Source organism: Dermochelys coriacea, chromosome 9, assembly GCF_009764565.3.
Source record: "Dermochelys coriacea isolate rDerCor1 chromosome 9, rDerCor1.pri.v4, whole genome shotgun sequence".
NCBI lineage: Eukaryota > Metazoa > Chordata > Testudines > Dermochelyidae > Dermochelys > Dermochelys coriacea.
The window spans coordinates 67,845,625-67,866,282 of NC_050076.1; the positions used below are offsets into that span (position 1 = coordinate 67,845,625).

Here is a 20,658-nt window from a genome sequence, read left to right on the forward strand (position 1 = left end):
AATCTTTTTATTATTGACGTTGGCACAAAAAGTGGGAGTGTGGTAATAAAGTTTGTGGATGACCCAAAGCTGGGAGGTATTGCCAATTCAGAGAAGGACCAGGATATCATACAGGAAGATCTGGATAACCTTGTAAACTGAAGTAAGAGTAATAGGATGAAATTTAATAGTGAAATGTGCAAGGTCATGCATTTAGGGATTAATAACAAGAAGTTTTGTTATAAACTGGGGACGCATCACTTGGAAGTCACAGAGGAGGACGACAACTTCAGACTATTGGTTGATCACAGGATTACTATGAGGCGCCAATGTGATATGGCCATGAAAAAAGCTAATGTGGTCCTAGGATGCATCAGGCGAGGTATTTCCAGTAGAGATAAGGAGGTGTTAATACCGTTATACAAGGCACCGGTGACACCTCATCTGGAATACTGTGTGCAGTTCTGGTGTCCCATGTTTAAGAAGGATGAATTCAAACTGGAACAGGTACAGAGAAGGGCTACGAGAATGATCTGAGGAATTAAAAACCTGTCTTATGAAAGGAGACTCAAGGAGCTTGGCTTGTTTAGCCTAACCAAAAGAAGGCTGAGGGGAGATATGATTGCTCTCTATAAATATATCAGAGGGATAAATACCAGGGAGGGAGAGGAATTATTTAAGCTTAGTACCAATGTGGACACAGGAACAAATTAATATAAACTGGCCATCCGGAAGTTTAGACTTGAAATTAGATGAAGGTTTCTAACCACCGGAGGAGTGAAGTTCTAGAACAGCCTTCCAAGGGAAGCAGTGGGGGCAAAAGACTTATCTGGCTTCAAGATTAAGCTCGATAAATTTATGGAGGAGATGGTATGATAGGATAACATGAATTTGGCAATTAATTGATTTTTTAACTATTCATGGTAAATAGGTCCAGTGGCCTGTGATGGGATGTTAGATGGGGTGGGATCTGAGTTACTACAGAGAATTCTTGGGCATCTGGCTGGTGAATCTTGGTGAATAGCTCAGTGGTTTGAGCATTGGCCTGCTAAACCCAGGGTTGTGAATTCAATCCTTTAGGGGGTTTAGGGATTTAGGGATCTGGGGCAAAAATTGGGGATTGGTCCTGCTTTGAGCAGGGGTTGGACTAGATGAGGTCCCTTCCAACCCTGATATTCTATGATTCTATGATTCTTTCCCCATGGAAATGTTGGTGGCACTACCAATGGTTTGAATGTATCCCTGGGTAACAAAAAGTGACAATTCTATCACATTTCAGTCTCTCGACATTTTTCTTTTCAGATATTTCTGTATCTACAAATACAGTTTAAATAAATCTAGGAGTACTGTAGACACATATCCCTACTTATGCTGCTCTCATCATACATCATTCTTCTCCAAGCATGAAAGAGGAAATTAACCTGCAGATATCACTTCAGTATTCTTAATAAAACTCAATAAAGTAGCAAACTGCTTTATACTTCACAATTTATTCGCTAGAACCACCAGCAATGCAACACCCTCCCATTTCTTCTACTGCCTGTAAATCAACCGGAATACAATCTGCAGCATGAACAAAAGATCTACCTCAGTGAAACTTCTAGGATCAGTTGTTCTGTCCTGTCCCCAATGTATTAATCCACAGCACTGATTGTCTAGTGGATTCAGCAGAGTTCTGGGAGCCAACACACTTGGATTCTACTCCTGACTCTGCCACTGATTCACTGACCAATTGTATGACCCTGGGTAGATTACAAAGCACTTGGATTTCCAGATAGGCTGGGAACATGCAGCTCCCTTTGATTTCAATGGGATCTGCAGGTACTAAGCTCTTCTGAAACCCAGGCCTGGGTTAACCCAGGCCTTAACTTCTCTGTACATTTGTTTCTTTATCTGTAAAATGGAGGCGAATAAACAGTTCTGTAAAGCACTTTGAGATCTTTGGATAAAGAGACCTATGGTCTACACTTAAAATGCTGAAGCGATGCAGTTGTGGCGCTACAGCTATGCTGATGTAGCACTTCAGTGTAGACACTCACTACAGTGACAGATGAGGCTCTCCCATCACTACTGTAGTTAATCCACCCCCCTGAGAGATGGTAGCTAGGTCAACAGAATAATTCTTCCATTGACCTAGCACTGTCTACACCAGGCGGATAGGCTGACAAGCTACATCTCTCAAGAGTGTGGATTTTTCACACCCCTAAGACACTTAGCTATGCTGATGTAAGTTTTCATTGTAGACTGGCCCATAAAGACAGACTAATAGCATCTTCACCCTTGCCCAATCTATCAGCTTCATCACTACTTGTCTTCACAAGATTATTCAGTGTTTTACTCTAAATTGCTGTCATCAACAATGCTACATCATTCCCTCAGAAGTAAGAGGTTTAAAATGCATGAGACCTACTATAATTTAAAAATAGACACCTGGAGAAAGTAAGGTACTTGGGCAAAGGTTCTCCAGAAAAAAGGGTATAAAATATATGGAATAAGTTACTGTGGAAAGAGGTTGTAATAAAGACTATAAATGAGTTCAAGACACCTTGCTTTATTTTGAAAGAATTAGGGATTTTAAGAATAATGGTAAAAGAAAGAAAAAAGGGAGGAATGTTGGGGTGGATTGTTTAATCATATCCCTACAGTGGGTTTTTTCTGGTCCCTCCAGCCACAACTTTTCCATTTCTAACAGAGGCTTCACATCATCTTTTTCTCTTTCCACTGTGAAGTGCTCCAAAGTGTGTGTTTTATGTGCCTTCTTACTTTTGGATATCTTGAGTCAAATGCTTAACTTGCCTAAATTGTCATAGATCAACCGAGTTCAATGGAACTATGACAATTTCAATGCATGCAGCTAAGAATCTGTCCCCTCATGTGATGATATAGCTTCAGTCTTGACAATCACATATGCAGCTGACACAATATAAACTATACGCCTTTGTTTCACACTCTGAATTCTCTACCACCAGTTTCCTGCTGCTCCTTGGTACAACTTAAATTTCTACTAAAATAATCTCCGTGCCAATGAAAAATCCTTCTTTTTTCATGTTTCTGACTCATTCTCTAACTCACCGTGCTTTAACACAACCATCTACCTGTAAATCCAACACCACAATTCATCCTTACCCTTAGACACCATGTCTACAAAAGTACTTATTCACGCCTTAATTACTTCCCATCAGGTATTGCAAATCCCCTTTCTGATCTTCCTAAATCCCTTCTCTCTAAATCTCAGGTCAGTCAGACTTTGTGCCCACACTGCTCATTTGATCCAGGAAGCAGGACCAGAACATTCGTTTTCTATAACCTTTACTGACTTTCCATCAAGCTATGTATCTTGTGTTCCTGGTTTTTGAAACTTACATGGATTCTTGTTCTACTCTGACTTTTAAATTCACAGCCGTACCCAACTCACATACTCCTGGCTTCCAGACTCTTTTCATTGTGTGGATATTTGAGTTGTTTTCTCTCTTGAACTGCCTCCCATTTATTTTTAATATTCCTTTCCTCAAATCAAATGAATAATGTTATCTTCTCCTCATAAGTTATTGCATCCTTACATTCTCCCTTCATTGTAGCTTCTGTAGTCTGTAATAATACTTGCATTTTTACCATTATTAAATTTTGTCTTTGGCTCTAGTCCACCTTCCTGCAGTTTTTCCTTTTCTACTTTTATGATAATCACTGCCCAGGATCTAATTTTGAAGACCCTCTCTGTCTGTTTCAGCCTCTTTTGTGAAGTGTTTTATGGATACTTCATAAGAAGAATTACATATAAAAATGTTATATAGTATCTATACTTCAGAAAATATTTTTCAAGTCATATGAACATTTGTGGAAGGAGTGAATCAGCCATTTATTCAGGTAATATAAAAGCAATAATAAATTTAACATTTCTACAAATTAACACCACTCAGGTTTATTATTGTAATCAAACTTAATAGACACGTGTCCAGCTGATTGCTAAACTTTTAGGATGACATTTATTGTCTTTATGCAATATGTTTAAATCTCATAAGATGACATCTGAACAGTGTGAATCAATCTATTTTATGGATGTTATTTTTTTCTATGACTTAAAAATATCTTTATCCTACCAATAATTTGCTTGGAAGAAAATAAAAGGAGAATCACAACATACCGTTGCCCACTTAAATGTGAATAGAAGCGTTCTGAGACCTATTTCCTGAAACTGGCCATAAGGCCAAGCATCTTTTATTAAAAACAACACTAAAGCTGACCTGCTAATTTGGGAGACACCTGAGAAAATTATGTTTATATTGTGTTTATAATTCAGAGACAAGATCAGCTGCCCTTCCCTTAGCTCTACAAATAGATTCTCAGGACAGTGGCATGGTAGCTAGCTGGTACTTTTTTGCCAGAGGTTTCTCTAGATGGATGCCAATGGATACTTCCCTCTCCTGACCAATTATAGCCTGGTTTTGCATTGGACTGTGCCAACAGACATTCCCTTTGGCTCTAAGGCGCTCTCTTCAGGAGCTGCTCCCTGCTTAGGCTAGCAGGGAAGGAACAATGGACCATTCACATTCTCTACCTATAGCAAGGATTTTCCACACACCCATGCCGCTGGAGTGTGATTCAGGGCTATTATCTGTCCTTATTCTTAAGGTATCATATTGGCATTCAGTTGCTAAATGTGTTGTTGTTGTTACATTGACTAAGCATTGCATTTTCTTTTCTGTTTGAGTCTAGGTAGACTCTCATTCAGGTTTCCATGTCTCAGAATATTATGTCAAAACTGTGCGGATAGACATTCTTTGTAGGGAATAAACATATTTGGCTGCTTAGGCTGACACGATAGGTAGGAAGAGGTACTTATCTCCAAGAATTGTGAGATTCAATGTGTGGCTGGGACAGACACACTTACTGGCAGAGACTGCCTGGAAGTGTCTCAGTGGTGCACCTAACCTTCTCGGGAGGTGGTGATGGTGGGGGATATAGTGTGGCTTGTGGTCTAATGTGCACGTCTAGATAGGATAAGCTGAACAGTATAATGGCTGTGTAGCAGTTTTGATCTTAGGATCTGCAAGTCAGGCTGCGCAGCTATGAGATCCACTTTGCTGCAAAGACTATGTTCATACTCCTCCTTCATTACTTTACATTATGTTTATTAAAAAAAGTCATGGCCATTGTGCCATAAACAGTTCCTTAGTTTATGCACAGTTTTTTTGGGATCCCCTGGAAAATGCATGCTGCCACTACAGAAATGCAAAAATATTGCAGAAAGGGAATTTTTCAAGCAGCAAGTTGGTGGTGGGGGGTTAAACCCATTTCAAGATAACTCAGTTTCTGATTATTAACGAAAACATGTCAGTTCCAAAATGTGATTTGATATCTATGGTAAACTTGTATATCCTTCATTTTTGCATAAAAAAATCAGTATCTGAATGTATAAAAATAATTTCTGAATGGGTATGTTTTCTGTTAACTCAATGGATGTGCATGCTAACTTTGTATACACAATTTAGATATCAACCTTTCAAACTTTTGCCCTTAAAATCTAATGAACATTCCTCATCAGAGCAGCACAGTTTTAAGTTGCACTGAGATGCCAAAAATGTAAATGATGGTGTACTTGCCACTCATATAAAATCCCACCATACTAACTTGCAGCTAGTGTTTGGATTACTCTTTGTGAGAGACAGGTTGCCACATCCTTTTCTGAGTCTCATAAAAGCTTATTTTTCAGTTCTAAAAGCTTACTTCACCACACCTAACATTTAAATAGGCTTTTGGAATTGAAAACAAAGCTTTAGGAGCTTCATAATTGGCTGTGGCAACTCAGACCATAACAACAGCCGGATTGTGTAGCTTTCCTAGGAACCTGCAAAATCATATGCTTAGTTCGAAAGGGCCTCTAAAAATAAGAGTAATAATAGTCAAATTTGACACCAGAAGTAATTAGCATGGTACCCTGGACTTACCCTATATGTCTGAGGCATTGTAAGCAATTATGTTACATAAGATGTTTTGCAGATACCATGGTACCATACAGTTCTTTCATTACTCTTGTGTCATGTTTATCATTAATGGACATTATATATTTAATTCAAAAGGACACATACTAATATATCTGTAGATTGTAACAGGAGAACTTATATCTTTGGTTCTTAAGGAAGTAAGAGAATAAATATAGTGCAGATATTTAAACTTTTAAAATATGCTTATAAATGTATTCAGATACTTTGCAGTATAACATTACAGATAATATTTTCAGGCTGTATTTTCTTATAATTTATACTAATAAAGGCAGGTAGCTCTTTTTCACTATTTATAAATCTGGTAATTAATACCTGAACTTTGGGTTAATTATGTAAACTCAGAAGTAATTTATAATAAACATTTATCCTTAGCACCATACTTTTGAATGACATTATTCAGAAAGGATATCAATCTCCATTGCATATTTTCATTTACACAGATTCAAGTATTACCCTTTAGCTTGCATTAAAAAAAATGAAGGAAATTAACACAAATTTAATTTAAAGCAGTATACAAGTGTACAAGCAACACAACAATATATATAACGTTTGGAGTTAACAGTGCCATATATTGCTATGTCTGCCAATTACAGCACACAAGCATTAGCATTTTTTATCAGAGAAAGATGATGATTTTACACACTTGGGAAAATACTTCTTGCACAGATATGGTCTATACATATCTGGATTGTCTGGTATTTTGCGAATCAGTTGCAATAGGATCTGAGATTAACATAAAAAACAACCCTTCACCAAGACATAGCATTCTTCAGTGGAGGATAATCAATACAGTTATGCCTAGATACAATGAGACCCAGGTAAGGACACTGTGCTTATCCTAATTCACACAGTTCTGCTTTTTGTATATTTGTCTGTATTCATATTCCTAAATACTCCAAGTTGTGAAATGTTTCATACCTATGTAACTCCCACAGTTTATAATGGAAGTTCTTGGCTAAAACCGAGGGCAGTCTGGTTTAGGAAGCTTAGGGGTTAACATTGCTTCAGTATTTTGTTTTTTTTAATTCCCTTCTCTTTGCAAATGACATTCATTCCATATGCAAAGTAACACATCGACATGCCATGACTGTGGTTTACATGCTAGTCTACTAGGATATATTATTTAGTTGTATTACTTTAACTACCAAAATCATAAAATAAAATGCATATGTAGTAAAAACTGATTATACAACAAATACCTGTTTTTAAATTGTCTTGGGACTGTTTATGGAGCTCTCTGGACTAAAGCAATTACTAAAAATAGATCTGAATGCCATTATAAATGGTCTTTTCTTATATAACCCATATTTATATTTACCAATAAAAGCAGACTTAAAACTTGCAATAATGTCTTGGTGGAGAAAGCTGGACAAATTTATTATCTGTGATCCCTTCTTTATCTTTTGCCATTACATTTGGGGTAACTCTGAGGTACTTAAATGATATGAATAAGTCTCATTAGTCCATGACTCTTCTATTGTAAGCAAAAATCCTCCATCTAAAAATGAGATATGAAAAATGTTTCTACATATTGTGAAAAAATAAACAAATTACAGAAATACTGTCAGTGGAGTATAACAAAATCAAAGGATACTAGTGCCTTAGTACTATAGGATCTCTAAGATGAAGACCAGATATTTGTTGAAAGTAACATTGAGAAATTTATTTTCAAAGCATGGGAGACATTTAATTGTAGGTAGTCTGTTGCAATAATTTTTTTGTCTTGTATGCAAAGCCCAGGTGATGTCATTCTGTTTGATTAACAAGGCAGCAAAATGACTCCACAACACTATTATGGATAGGTTTAGCTTCTGGTTTGTCAAAAAAGCATCTAGCACACTTTGAGAGCTATATAAATAACAATAAACATTCTTATTAGCTCAGACAACAAACATGTATATCAGAAATCAATTTACTCATAAAAGTACCATTTTCAATACATTCTTTTAAATGGATTGGCTTCTAGCTGTGTGAAATTTTATATTACTGTGTTTTAACAAATAAGAGCAGCCATCGAGAAACCTAACTGTCTAACATGATTTTATTTGGTATAATAGAAGGATAAATGTGAAAGTTGTGTTAATTCTAACCTTCAGGATGCTCATCATCAAAAGTTTCAAATTTACAGTAAAATATAATTTCTGTTCTTTTCTGGGTTGGAGAATTCTGATGGATTCAGACATAATACATAGATCTGGGTAATTTTTTAAAAGCGTGCATTGAATTTTTGTTTAATTAAAAAGTGTCTTTATGTAATCTGAAAATTATCTAAAGCCATTAAAAAGCAGTAATGTTCTACTGTCTCAGTTTCATTTTATCCTATTGAAGTTTAACAAGTGGTGGCAGTTTTCCAGATAGCTCGCATAAAAGATTCAAATTAGGTGTCAAAGTTGAATAAGGCAGGTTTGTTTTAATTTTTTCTCTTTCATGCATACTGCTAAAATGGAAATGGTAATGACAATATAACAAGTTTCCTCAAATAAATCAAGTTCACAAGACAATTCTTAAATTATGCCCAGTGTGCATTTCATTGATGTGCTGCAGGCTGACATGATATTGATGTATAGTATTCAAAAATTATCCAAAAATTGCGTTTCAGCACAGACTTCAGTACATATTCTATTACTATATTCCACACTCAGATCTAAAGCACAAAGAGCATACATGTACCTTAAAGCTGTAACTCCCCTGCAATGAGAAAGTGGAAAAGTGATGGCACATAATGCCATTGCAGCTGCAATATTTCTGAAGTAGGACACTCAAAAAAAAGGACACTAGCTATTAACATTTCTGGAAACTTTAAGTTTAATTCCATAGAAAAGATTTAGCTGTTTAATGGTAAGAAAAAAAACTAGATAGAACAATTAGGTCTGCAAAGAAATTTGCTTAAACAAACATTAGAAGGAAAATATTTCAGAATCAGATTTCTCTAATAATCTCGTACCCTGAGGCTATTCCCTTTTTCAGTTTTAGCATGTCAAGACATTGGTAAAGTTGTAAAAGAGCAAGAATATTTTTCTAAAAGGAAACAATACTACATTGAAAATATGCAATTTTTAATGTTTAGAGTATAGCCTCTAAAGACAAGAAACCTAGTGAAGGTACAAGATTTGCAGTTAAATCCTGTAGTCATGTACAATAATAAAACAAGTTTAAGAAGATAGAGCATGCAGTGTGTGTCATTAATTATCGTGCATTTGAAAACTCAACGTATCAATTAATATGTAGGAACGCAATGAAATGTAGTCTTTTTTATTTTCACAGCCTGATGAGGAAGAGATTTTATTGAAACAGTGTTTAATTAATTATAATGTATTATATTAAAATCTACCTGTTCATTTGCAAGATTTGCAAAACAGGAGACAGGAAAAAAACAACAGTTTCATACACAAAACTAGATGTACTTTTCCAAACCTATAATTTATTTATTTGCCTGTGGATTTTACCCAGACACATTTATCTAGGTGTATATAAATGAACAGAGAGAGAGAGATAAATATTTCTATATCAAATATATCTCCACTCAGGGTTGCTATCATTGAGAAAATAAATAGTGTTATTTTTCAAGTTTTAAAACAAATGCTTCTACAGTGAATTTCTCTCACAATAGAATAAAATTAAGTATTTTAAGGCTGCATACACTAATGTTTAAAAGGATCATTAAGAAAATGATTCCCATACAGGGCTAAATCCTGAAGTCTTTCTTCAGGCAAAACTCCAACATGAGATTTGGCTGTTGTCAAATCTCCTGGTAACAGCTTTGTTAAAAAACAATCTTTCGTCCCAAAGCTTAAAAAAAAAAAAAAAAAACCTTGGAGTTTTTTACTATGGCTATCTGAATGGGCAAAAGTCTGAATGAATTATCTCAAAGAAAGGTGCTATTTCTTTTTCAGTCACTTTTGAACTATTACTGTCCTGTTCGGTATAATCTTCTAGAAAAATTACAATGCTAACTGGCACGGTGCACAAGATTTTACACCACTAACAAACCCAGTCAACAGTTCTGGTTTTGCCATACTTGCCATTTGTTCAAAATACCACACACACACACACACACAAAATACCATCAGGTAAGAAAAAAAACCATTTCTGTCTAGTGGAAAATATACAATATGTTACATCTGTACTTCACAGGCCTTATAGCTTTGGGTCCAAGAAAAAGTAAAATAAAAACTTCATAGGCACCAGAGGCCTTTGCATCTTTCAAGGGCAACCTTTGCATCTTTCCAGTCTGTTGAATCTTGCAGTGCTGAACATTTGTAATAAGCCCTTAACTCTTCTGACTTAGAAATGGATGACAACTAAGTCTGGAGCCACAAAAGCTACAGAGACCCCCTAACATATTTTCCATCTACCATACGCAAAACATCAACATCAAAATCCATTCATCCTTCTTAGCATCCATATCTGGGGTGTCTGGGTTGTAGCAATTGCACAATTGTTAAAAAAAATAAAAGATAAATCTTTCACTTTCATCAACATTGCCATTTCTTACCCAAATCTATACTCTAGGGTAGCCAGGAGGCCTTGGGAAGTCCCTGGGCAAAGATGCTAGATGGCATAAGGTGTGATTAGTTAGTGGAGTCTTGTTTGTGATTTGTAGCAGCAATGAAGAATCTTCTTTTTACCCAGGACAGTCAAAACTCCTACTTTTCTACCATGAAGGACATTACATAAAGTCATTGTAGGCCACTCTTAAAATGCCCCACTTCCTTACTAAAGCAGTTTATTCTATGCTTCACAAACAGGTACAATGGGTCTTGTATTGTATCCCAAACTCCCCCCCCCAATATAACCAAACTTCCTGATCCTTGAAAGCAAACACATTTATACTTATATTGTAACATTTTCATATCAAAACTATAGATTTATTTTAATACATACATTACTGGGTTACATTTTCAGGAACTTCCTCAATTGCACCACCATTATTTGCATGTGTAAACCCCTTCCTTGATATGATCAAGAAGGATAACTTCTTTCTCTTTCCACTTTCTCTTCTTTGATGCTGCATTTGTGGTATATGTCAAATATTTATAATGATAATTCCATCTGCGGCCCAAATACAGATGCAATACCCCTTTCTGCATTATCAGATATTAACATAGCACAAACAATAAGGGCCCTTTTCTATAAACCAGAAAAAATACTTTCACTTTCCTTTACCATTGTAAAGCTTACTTTTAAAACTCAATCATGCATTCTTTCTTCTTTTATTAACAATTAAAACTTTCATCATCAGTATCTCCAATTCCAGATTGTACCTCTCAGATTTAAGGTCAGATATTAGCCAGCCAAGATGTGGTTATGCAAGGTGGAAAGGCAGAACAAAGAGCCTCTTTGCCCTTTTCCTACACTCCCTCAAGCACAAGGACCAGCATACCTGTAAATGGGAAAGAGGAAGGGATATATCCTCTCCTTCAACCCCAGCTAAGTCCAATGAGCTCCAACAAACCAAGTACTGTGGGAGTCATTGTATACCCATGGAGCATAATGCCTTTAGGAGTAACCCCTGAGATGGGGTGGCTCCACATTGGTCTTTGTGTCTTAACTTAAGTTCTTTTGGAATTTACAGTACACTTTAGTACTCAACTCTGCCACCAGGACAGCTCCTGTTATTTGTTAAGCGTACTTCCCCGTTCCTGTTATGAAAGTTTTTGCTCTTGTTAGGGAGCCCATCTTGGTCCTTTCACAGTTCTTTCAAAGACCAAAAAGAAGGAAAAGATTACCATTGGTGGTGTTTAGAAGTAAAATTGTTTTTTACATGTTAGCAGCCACCACTGATAATTTGCCTCTTCAGAGGTTGTTCTTTTGATAAATGATATTTTTATCAATCAAGTTGATCAGAATATCAGTACCATCACGTTCAGGTTTGTGCCTCTATCTTAGATCTTCTTGATAAAACCATAAGAAGCAAATACACCAAATGAAAGATCCACTTTTTATGTACAGACTAGCGGTTGCAGTTATTATCTCTCTCTTTCTCATGTTGTTTTCATTTTCATTATGTATTGGTTTTGGCAACAGGCTTATGATATAAAACTTCACTGAGATACAGAACACATGCATGAAAAAGAAAATGTGTGAAATGACCATATTGCTGGGGTATTTTTATCATGTTGTTGAGTTTGCTTGTTATCATGTACTTAAGGGAAATATACCACAATTGCAACAGTAACAACCTACAAAATATTTCTTTCACTTGGTTTTTGTTAAGAATTATGTTATGTGCAGTCAGAATAGCTCAAGATGCAGCAGTGAAATAAAACCTATGTCCAATGTTGCCAGAGAACAGAAAGAAATATAACATTAATGTTTCTCTCTCTTATTTGCTTTTGATTAAGGATGGAATACTGCTACCAAGACCACTTGAAGATGAAATCTTTGCCCTAACTTTCAAAACAACAGCAAAAATATATTTCCCTCTTTCTTCTTTTCTTTGAGTTAAGGATAGATGCTGACTTTCTGGAAGCACTGCAGCAAGTTATGAATAATGTATGAAATGAAAAATTCCTGCTTACTGCACAGAGAAAGTACAGACAGCTAGCTATATGCTACATGCTAGCCAAACACAACCAAACAGCACAGCAAGCTAAGAAATCCCAAGACCTACCCTACTTCTCCCTCAGGAAATTAAAACAAAATAAAATATTTTTTTTTGTTTCCTCCTGCTAAAACCCCAGAGGCACTCACTTAGCTCTTGTCTAAAGAAGATCCTCACTCATGAAAACTCCAAGCCCCCAACATCAAAATCCATCCAGAATACTAAAAAGGAAACTAAATAACATTCTCTTTAGAAGTTTATAGTGAGTTTTAAAAGTTGGTAAAATTTTCCCATCTAGCTCCCATCTAGATATTGGTTGTAAGTCTCATCTACAAGCGTCTTCCAGCTGTTTGAATATATTGGAGAGTTACATAATTATATTATAACATTCAAAAACCAGTTGGAGAACACTTCAATCTCTCCGGTCACTCGATTACAGACCTGAGGGTGGATATTCTTCAACAAAAAAAACTTCAAAAACAGATTCCAACGAGAGACTGCTGAATTGGAATTAATTTGCAAACTGGATACAATTAACTTAGGCTTGAATAGAGACTGGGAATGGAAGAGTCATTACACAAAGTAAAACTATTTCCCCATGTTATTTCTCCCCCCCCACCCTGCCCCCACTGTTCCTCAGATATTCTTGTTAACTGCTGGAAATAGCCTACCTTGCTTGTCACCATGAAAGGTTTTCCTCCTTCCCCCCCCCCTGCTGCTGGTGATGGCTTATCTAAAGTGATCACTCTCCTTACAGTGTGTATGATAAACCCATTGTTTCATGTTCTCTGTGTGTGTATATCAATCTCCCCTCTGTATTTTCCACCAAATGCATCCGATGAAGTGAGCTGTAGCTCACGAAAGCTTATGCTCAAATAAATTTGTTAGTCTCTAAGGTGCCACAAGTACTCCTTTTCTTATAACAGAGAGGGAGTGGCTTCCAAGGCAAATGAGAGGGTGTTTACTTTTAAATTGCTGTTTCAATTAGGTACTCAAATATTAGATGGTGCTAGAGTTTGTCATCTACAATCTGAACTACTTTAAGGGTTAGTCCTCATTTTGACATGTCAATCTTACTTGTTACTTGTTCAAACATATTTGTGGTTTGATGGTACTGTGATACAACATGATGATACAATGAAAAGATGTTGTGATGCAACATGTTTGTTTTTATATTCTTCCAGTAAAAGTGCTTATTATTAAACTGTTTGTTGAGTTACTGCCCAAAGACCCAAATAATGACAAGGGTCCTATTGTGCTAGGTGCTGGAAAACAAAAACGATGACATTATTCCTTGTCCCAATAAACTTACAAACAAATGATGGACAAAAAGGATACAATGTACTAGCCAAGGGTACAGAACAAAAGAGTCCTCCAATAATTTTATTATTATTTCATTTGTAAAATAGTTTCTCCTTATTTGGTGGCATTGTACTTACTCAAAGGCTCCCCATAAAAATGGTTACGCCCATCTTTAGTTTTAGCTAAAATTGACACACAGATCAGTGTTACTGTAAAGAAAGAAGCATAGCTGTTCCATATAACTTTCAAGGAACTAATCTGTGCTGGAGCAATTAAAAAAACTAGTTTGTGAATCTCATAAGGTCCTTAACAGTATCAGATTATTGACACCTCCAAGCCTAATATAGTTCAGCTTTTTGTTGACTACACTTGAGAGACCCCTTCCTTATCATATTAAAAATGAACATCTAGATCTAAATGTTAAAAAGTGACTAATGATTTAGGGTGCCTTCATTTTTGGACGCCAATTTTACACACCTTAATACCTCCTGATTTTTAGAGGGTCTGTACTGCTCAACACTTCCTGAGAAACCATGCCCCTGTAAGGAATTTCAAATTGGGGGCTCCCTAAAAAACAGAGTCATGCAAAATCACTAATCATCTTCTAAAATTTAGGTCTTAAAGCCTATTATTGAAAGATTCATAAAGTCCAAGGCCAGAAAGAACCATTGTGATAATCTAGTCTGACTTCCGGTATATCACAGGCCATAGAATTTACCCAAAATAATACCCAGAGCACATTTTTTAATTTTTCAAGGCTGGCTCAATTTAACACAGCATGAAATTAAAGGTGGCAATAGCTCAACAATAAATGGATTTAAAAGCAAGAGAATTTTAAAGACAGAGTTGATTTGAACAAATAACTATTTGTGGATATGGACTGTACCTATTCAGCCTACGGTACTCAGACCCACAAGATGAAATGCCATATTCCAGGACAGTTATGTCCTGCTATATTACTTATATATATGATGTATGTATAAAAATGAATGTAAAATGTCGTAACTAATTATTTTCTAATAAAGCTGAATTTTTTTTTTGACTCACAAGAGACCAAGATTAAAATGGATTATAAAATTCTGTTGAATGCTCTATTGATTCTGGTCAGAAGAACCATCAAATGTTCTAAGAATGTCAGTCACATGTGGTTATTCATCATATTTCTGGCATATATGCAAGGATTGGTACATCTACGCCATCACTGTTAAACCGTAGGTTTGTCAAAGGGGAATATTGGCTTGTTGCCAAATAGTATGTCTGAATTTCTGTCATGAAAATAGGCATCACAAAAGGAAGTTTCTTGCAGAATATTCTTTCCTTATGCTAATCTTTACACCATTTCTTATATCAAAAATCAGCCTGCTAAATTCATGCTTTACAACAGTCAAATGGAATTGACCCTATATCTCACTGTCCTGCAGAGATCATCGCTGACGAAATATGCACGAGAGCTGATTATATTCTGTTGGAAAAGGGACAAGAAGAAGTGATTGAAATTTCTATAGAGAACATCAGTTCTTGCTTAGAACCATTTTGCATATAAATAGGGCATAAAACGGTCTGTAGTCAATTTGTTCTCCAGTTGTTGACAAAAAATGTCATCAACTCCACTGTATATTGCATTCCTAAACTTCTATCTTCTTGTAATGCAAACCTAGATCTGATTAATCAATCAGTGAATCACTGTGCTTATGTAGAGCCACCCAAAATGAGAATCTCATTGCCCTTAATAAATGAAATAAGAAAGCAAATTAAAAATCAGTATCAAGCAAATAAGTTCTGAGATTAGTTTTGAAAAGATCCAGGAGCTAATATAGAAATAGGAAAGCAGTTCTTCGAGGAGCTGCAAAATGAGTCAGAGGCCAAGGACCATTGTCAGTGGTCCTGACATGAGAAACTATTAATGTCTGGGAAGTAATCCATGCAGAAGCAGAACACAGAATTTATAATGAAAAACCTTCACTCGTAAGTGGGTAAAATCTCTAGTCGATGTGCTGCATCTGAACGATACTTGACCATAGACTGAAATTATTTTTATGTAAGATCTATGGGATAATTTGAAGATCAGAAGGAAATGAAGGCTGCTATAAAGAAGTGATCTGGAGGTCAAAGAAATTGATAGAATTGGTCTGGTGTGAGTTTAAGAACAGTGAAACAAATGCATTAGCTTTAAGAGGGCTATACTGGAAACTAAACATGGTATTTTGTCTTAGAAATATCTCAAAGTGAGTACTGAATGGCCAATGTAATTACTTTATGTGTGAAAATAAATTGTGCTGTATCTTTCCCATCTGCTATTTATTCTTTTATACACCATATTGGGTTTTAATTCAAGAACCTGATGATTTAGGTTAATTTCACCATTCCTTTCTGTCTCTCTCTTTTTCTAGAAGTGAATTTACTGGCCACGAAAGGTACTAGCTTAAAAACTTTGATAAATAAAGGACTTTCTTTATCAATACAGCAAGTACAGTAGGGACAGTTCCAGTGCATGCACCTTCACACTGCTATGCTGTTGTGCCTGAAAACTGTTATGGAAAGACTTACTCTAGGGAAAAAGGGTAATTCAGTTCTTGGCCTTTCTGCACAGAGTGACAAGGGTGCCAAACAGTGAGTTGATTTTATGATATAATGTTTATTAGGGACTGAAATAAGATCAGCTTGTTCTTTTACATAGGCTATTGAACTGTTATTAGTTGGCAACCACTTCTGATGACTACCATCATATGCAGAGCTGCACCAGTATTGTATGCGTAAATAGTTTGTTAAACTCCTAATATAACCATGGAAAGTAGATGCCAGAAAGGAAGACTTGATTCATTCAGTTTCATTCTTTGCATTTTGCTGAACTGCTTGAAACATCAATTCCACTAACATTTTATTCTGAATCTATTCTTGAGTACCTGTTCCATTGACCAATTGCTCTTGCTGTTGAGAACTTTTCCCTATTATCCACACTTCCCTCCTTTCAGGTCATTGCTCAATGTTCTATCAACTTTGAGTCTATGATTAATTCTCTTCCTTCATTTATACTCCTTGAAGATGTCCCCGTGTATCTATCTTCATATATTCTCCTTTTTAAACTATAAAAGCTCCCTTTGTCTCTTCTAACATTTCTTCCAGATTTGGTTCTCTTTTTGTATTTTCCCTATTTTTTTCTACATCCTTTCTGAACAGTGCAGCCCACAATATTCCATCCACAGTGGCACTACAGCTACTTAATGATAAACAGCCGATAGACTAAAGACAAGATTGGAGTTGGTGCTAGGCATAAGCAGACTAAGCAATTGCTTCGGGCCCTGAGCGGCTCAAGGGGGCCCCCTACTTGCTTGTGTGTGTGTGTGTGTGTGTGTAAAATACTCCTTCTTAGAGCCCACAATTGGCTAGCAGCACCTCTAAGATTATGTTTGCTGGTGGAGTGAGGGGTAACTACACAGAAGAGTCTATGTTAGGGGAAGTGAGCTGGGTAAATTCTGCTCTCATCTCTCTGCACCAGTGCTATATCCTTCTCTCACACCTCTCCATAATTGGGAGTCTTTATATCTCCCGAGCTTTCACTTCTCTCCTCCACTCAAATAGGGCTCCCTATCTTTTAAAAATAAATTTGTGCTGCCATTGTGTCACAAATTACAGTCATAGTCACATATGTGTCTCCAGGATGAAGGTTGAGAACTTCAAACCCTTGCTTACTTCCTCAAACAAGGCAGAGGAATTGGCCTAATAGTGGGAGAGTGCAGGATAGGTTGTGAATAGCAGGAGCGGGACTGATTGAAAAACAGTGGCTGAAGCAATTTTGCACAAACTTCCCCAGTTATTGGGCTAACTGAATTTCTAATCCCCCTCCTGTTCTCTCCACATGCACCCCGCCCCCTTTAGGTCTCAAGCTGTCACCTGTCTCTCAGAGTGGAATCATGCAATTCTCACTCTCTCAGACTGGGCCCTGAGTTGCAATCCCCTCCCTGTCTATCAACCATGATTTACCTCAGTAGATCTCACATATCCATTCTGTTCTCTCTGGGGCAGTGACACAGTAATCAAACAGCTTCCTTAAAGCAAAGTATTATTTATTTGGAACAAAAGTGTTTCAGAGAAAACAACTTCAAAACAACAACAGACTGTATGCATATTTAGCTTTTCCTTCAGGCTTACCATTTCATGGCTCTGGAATAGCCCAAATCATTAGACACTCTTCACAGAGTATCTCTCTTTGTGTTAGCCTGTCTCCCTAGACAGTTTTTGGCAAGTGACACCCCTTCCCCCTTTTCCCTCGAGAAGGGCTCTAACACTTTAGCATTCTTTTCATTTTCAAGTGCCAAGCTTTGCCAAAATAACAACTTATTAGAGTGAAGACAGCATGACTGAAACTAGTCATTTCTATGATTCTATAAGTGTACTCTTCAGTGTTCTTATCTGAGAAGCCAGTGTGTCACCTTCATATACACAAGCAGTTGAATTCAGCCATTATAAATATACAATAAACATTCCATTACCCCCAATATACAATAACTTGACCTCACTGACCAGGTCACATACCATGTTCATAAAACTATTACGTAGCAGTACTCATAATATTATTATATGTCTGCTTCATATCTGACACACAGACTTTCTAAGAAAGAAAAAGAATAATGAGGCATCATAAATTTCAGCCACAGGCGAATATTTTAGAGGAAGTTCTGAGCTATTGAACAGAGGAGTTTATATGGACCCTTAACTAAAAGCACTGTCCCGTCACTGTGCCATTAGAAAATACAGTATGCACTTATGAAAATTCGGTGTTCATTTATGTAGCCGGGTTGTAAGATTCCCTGATTGTTCAACAGACTTTACTGTGGGCAGGATTTAATATATTAATTTTCACCACTGATGGCAGAATCAATCAAGATTTCTACATCTAGTCTTATGACTATCACAGACGAAAGGAAAGCCAATGTTAGCAAAAAAGAAAAAAATCTGACAGACTACGTTAAGATTGCCTACTCTGACCAAGTTTACTGCAGACATGCACCACATTGTATTTATAAGCTTTCAGATCAAAGACAACAGAAACATACTTTGTCCTGTTTCCATTTTAAAAATAACAAATTAATTACTCAGGCATGCTCATATTATTTCTTTTAATTGGGAGAACAGAAATATTGCTCAGATGGATGGATGATTTTGAAAATGTAGCACAGTTTGCGAATAGTGTGTGCATCAAGTATTTCACTCTTATTCTTTTTTTTAAGATCAGGTTTATGACAAATTATAAACAATAATAAATCACTATTGTATTCCATTACTTTTACTGCTACCAGATAGACGTTGGCACATTGTGCCTTATTAACTCAGTTGCATGGAGACTATGCTGAGTCTAAAATGACAATGATGGTTTTGCACTGATAGTTCAGAGCAAAATAGAACAGTAGTGGTAATTTGAAGTCCTAAGCCCTATGTGGGCAGTCAGGAATAGGATGTGAAGAAAACAGTGGTAATATTCCTGGCTACCTCTTCCTTTGAGATAAAATGCATTCTTGCACTCAGATAGCCCCAAAAGTTATATATTACGTATGGATGTAAAAGTAAGTCCCAAGAAGTCTGTCTATAGGCTCTAACTGCAGGATCAGAACTAATGGGGTGAGCGTGGGCTCATTTTACTCTTTTACCATGGAGTGGTAAGATGTATTCCCCAATTTGCCACTAATACCTCTTTTCCAAAATCTCCGCATGGATCTGACTCATAAGAGCTTGATTTTGCCGTGCGTAAAGAAGTCATTTTAAACAATCTGATTTATTAAAATACTATTTTTGCTATAAGACAAGATAAAACTAGAAAATTACAAAATACAATGTATGTTGCCATAAATTTTAATAAGAGATAGATTCAAAGTAACAATAATTTATATATTTTGTGTGTTTGAAAAGTTATGGGTTTGCTCCACTCTTCCTTGAGTCACTTCAAAACCAATACCTGTACAGAGGACAATCATTCAAAAACATCCCTTCAGAATGTTAGTAAATCAACAGAATGAAGCTGCTTTAATAATAAATTGAGTTTTACTCTCCATAAAGGTTACAGCTTCTAGCCCAATAAGCATGAACCTGAGAAAAGCTAGCGGCCATATGCATCACTCCACTACTGTAAGAAGTTACTGTGACTTTCTTAGTGCCAATTACAACAAATAGTTTAATTATACTGATGGGTTTAAATGATATAAAATACACATATGCTCTTTTAAAAAAACAATGATTTTTTAAAATGTGAAATTAAACACAGTGGGAACCTTTGTTCTAGTTTTCTGCAGAGTGTACAATTATCTGAAGATAATTAGTTACCAAGTTTAAAATTGTGATCACACAGCTATAAACCTGCTGAGATTTCACACTAGAAGTGAAAGACCAACTTTCAATGAAAGCTCTTAAAAGCCTTGGAAAGACTTTTCCCCTCATACCCTTATTTGGAACACTAGATTCCCCTCTCTCCATAACCAGAAATCTACTAGAAAATGTCTTACTCACCCTGAATTCTTGGTGTTCGTTTCCTGCGATCCCGGAAGGCTGCCCCTGACTGCAGGGCCTCGAGCAGATTATCCATCACTCCTGTCTCATCACCCTCTGTGAACAGGGGAAAAAGTAAAATTAATCTCAGTGCAATTAAAGTGAGATTGCATGAAAAAAAGAAAGCAAAACTGACGTCAGATTTACATAAAACCTCTAAATTAAATTCATATATAGTATAACATAATGAACACTTCATACAGACTCCTGACTAGTTTGCTTATGATGCTCTATTAAGCAATACTGATGACAACCTCACTGTTCTTTCAATTTAATTTAAAGACCTTGTCCTGT

General features: G+C 36.3%; 1 protein-coding gene across 7 annotated transcripts in view; it reads right to left on the reverse strand.

The window, feature by feature from the left end:
* The window catches only part of DIAPH2 (diaphanous related formin 2), an 835,399-nt gene that overhangs the window by 141,174 nt on the left and 673,567 nt on the right, over positions 1-20,658 (reverse strand). For 2 of the 7 annotated variants that reach the window (XM_038415146.2, XM_038415149.2), the window contains 2 exons: positions 20,326-20,421; positions 19,167-19,777 (listed from right to left, as the gene is read on the reverse strand). In XM_038415146.2, coding sequence (XP_038271074.1) covers positions 19,707-19,777; positions 20,326-20,421 — 167 coding nt within the window. In that variant the 3' untranslated portion in view covers positions 19,167-19,706. Of the gene's footprint in view, positions 1-15,236; positions 15,290-19,161; positions 19,778-20,325; positions 20,422-20,658 lie in introns of those variants that run through there. The other 5 variants (XM_043492689.1, XM_038415148.2, XM_043492690.1 and 2 more) reach the window with 5 other exon arrangements.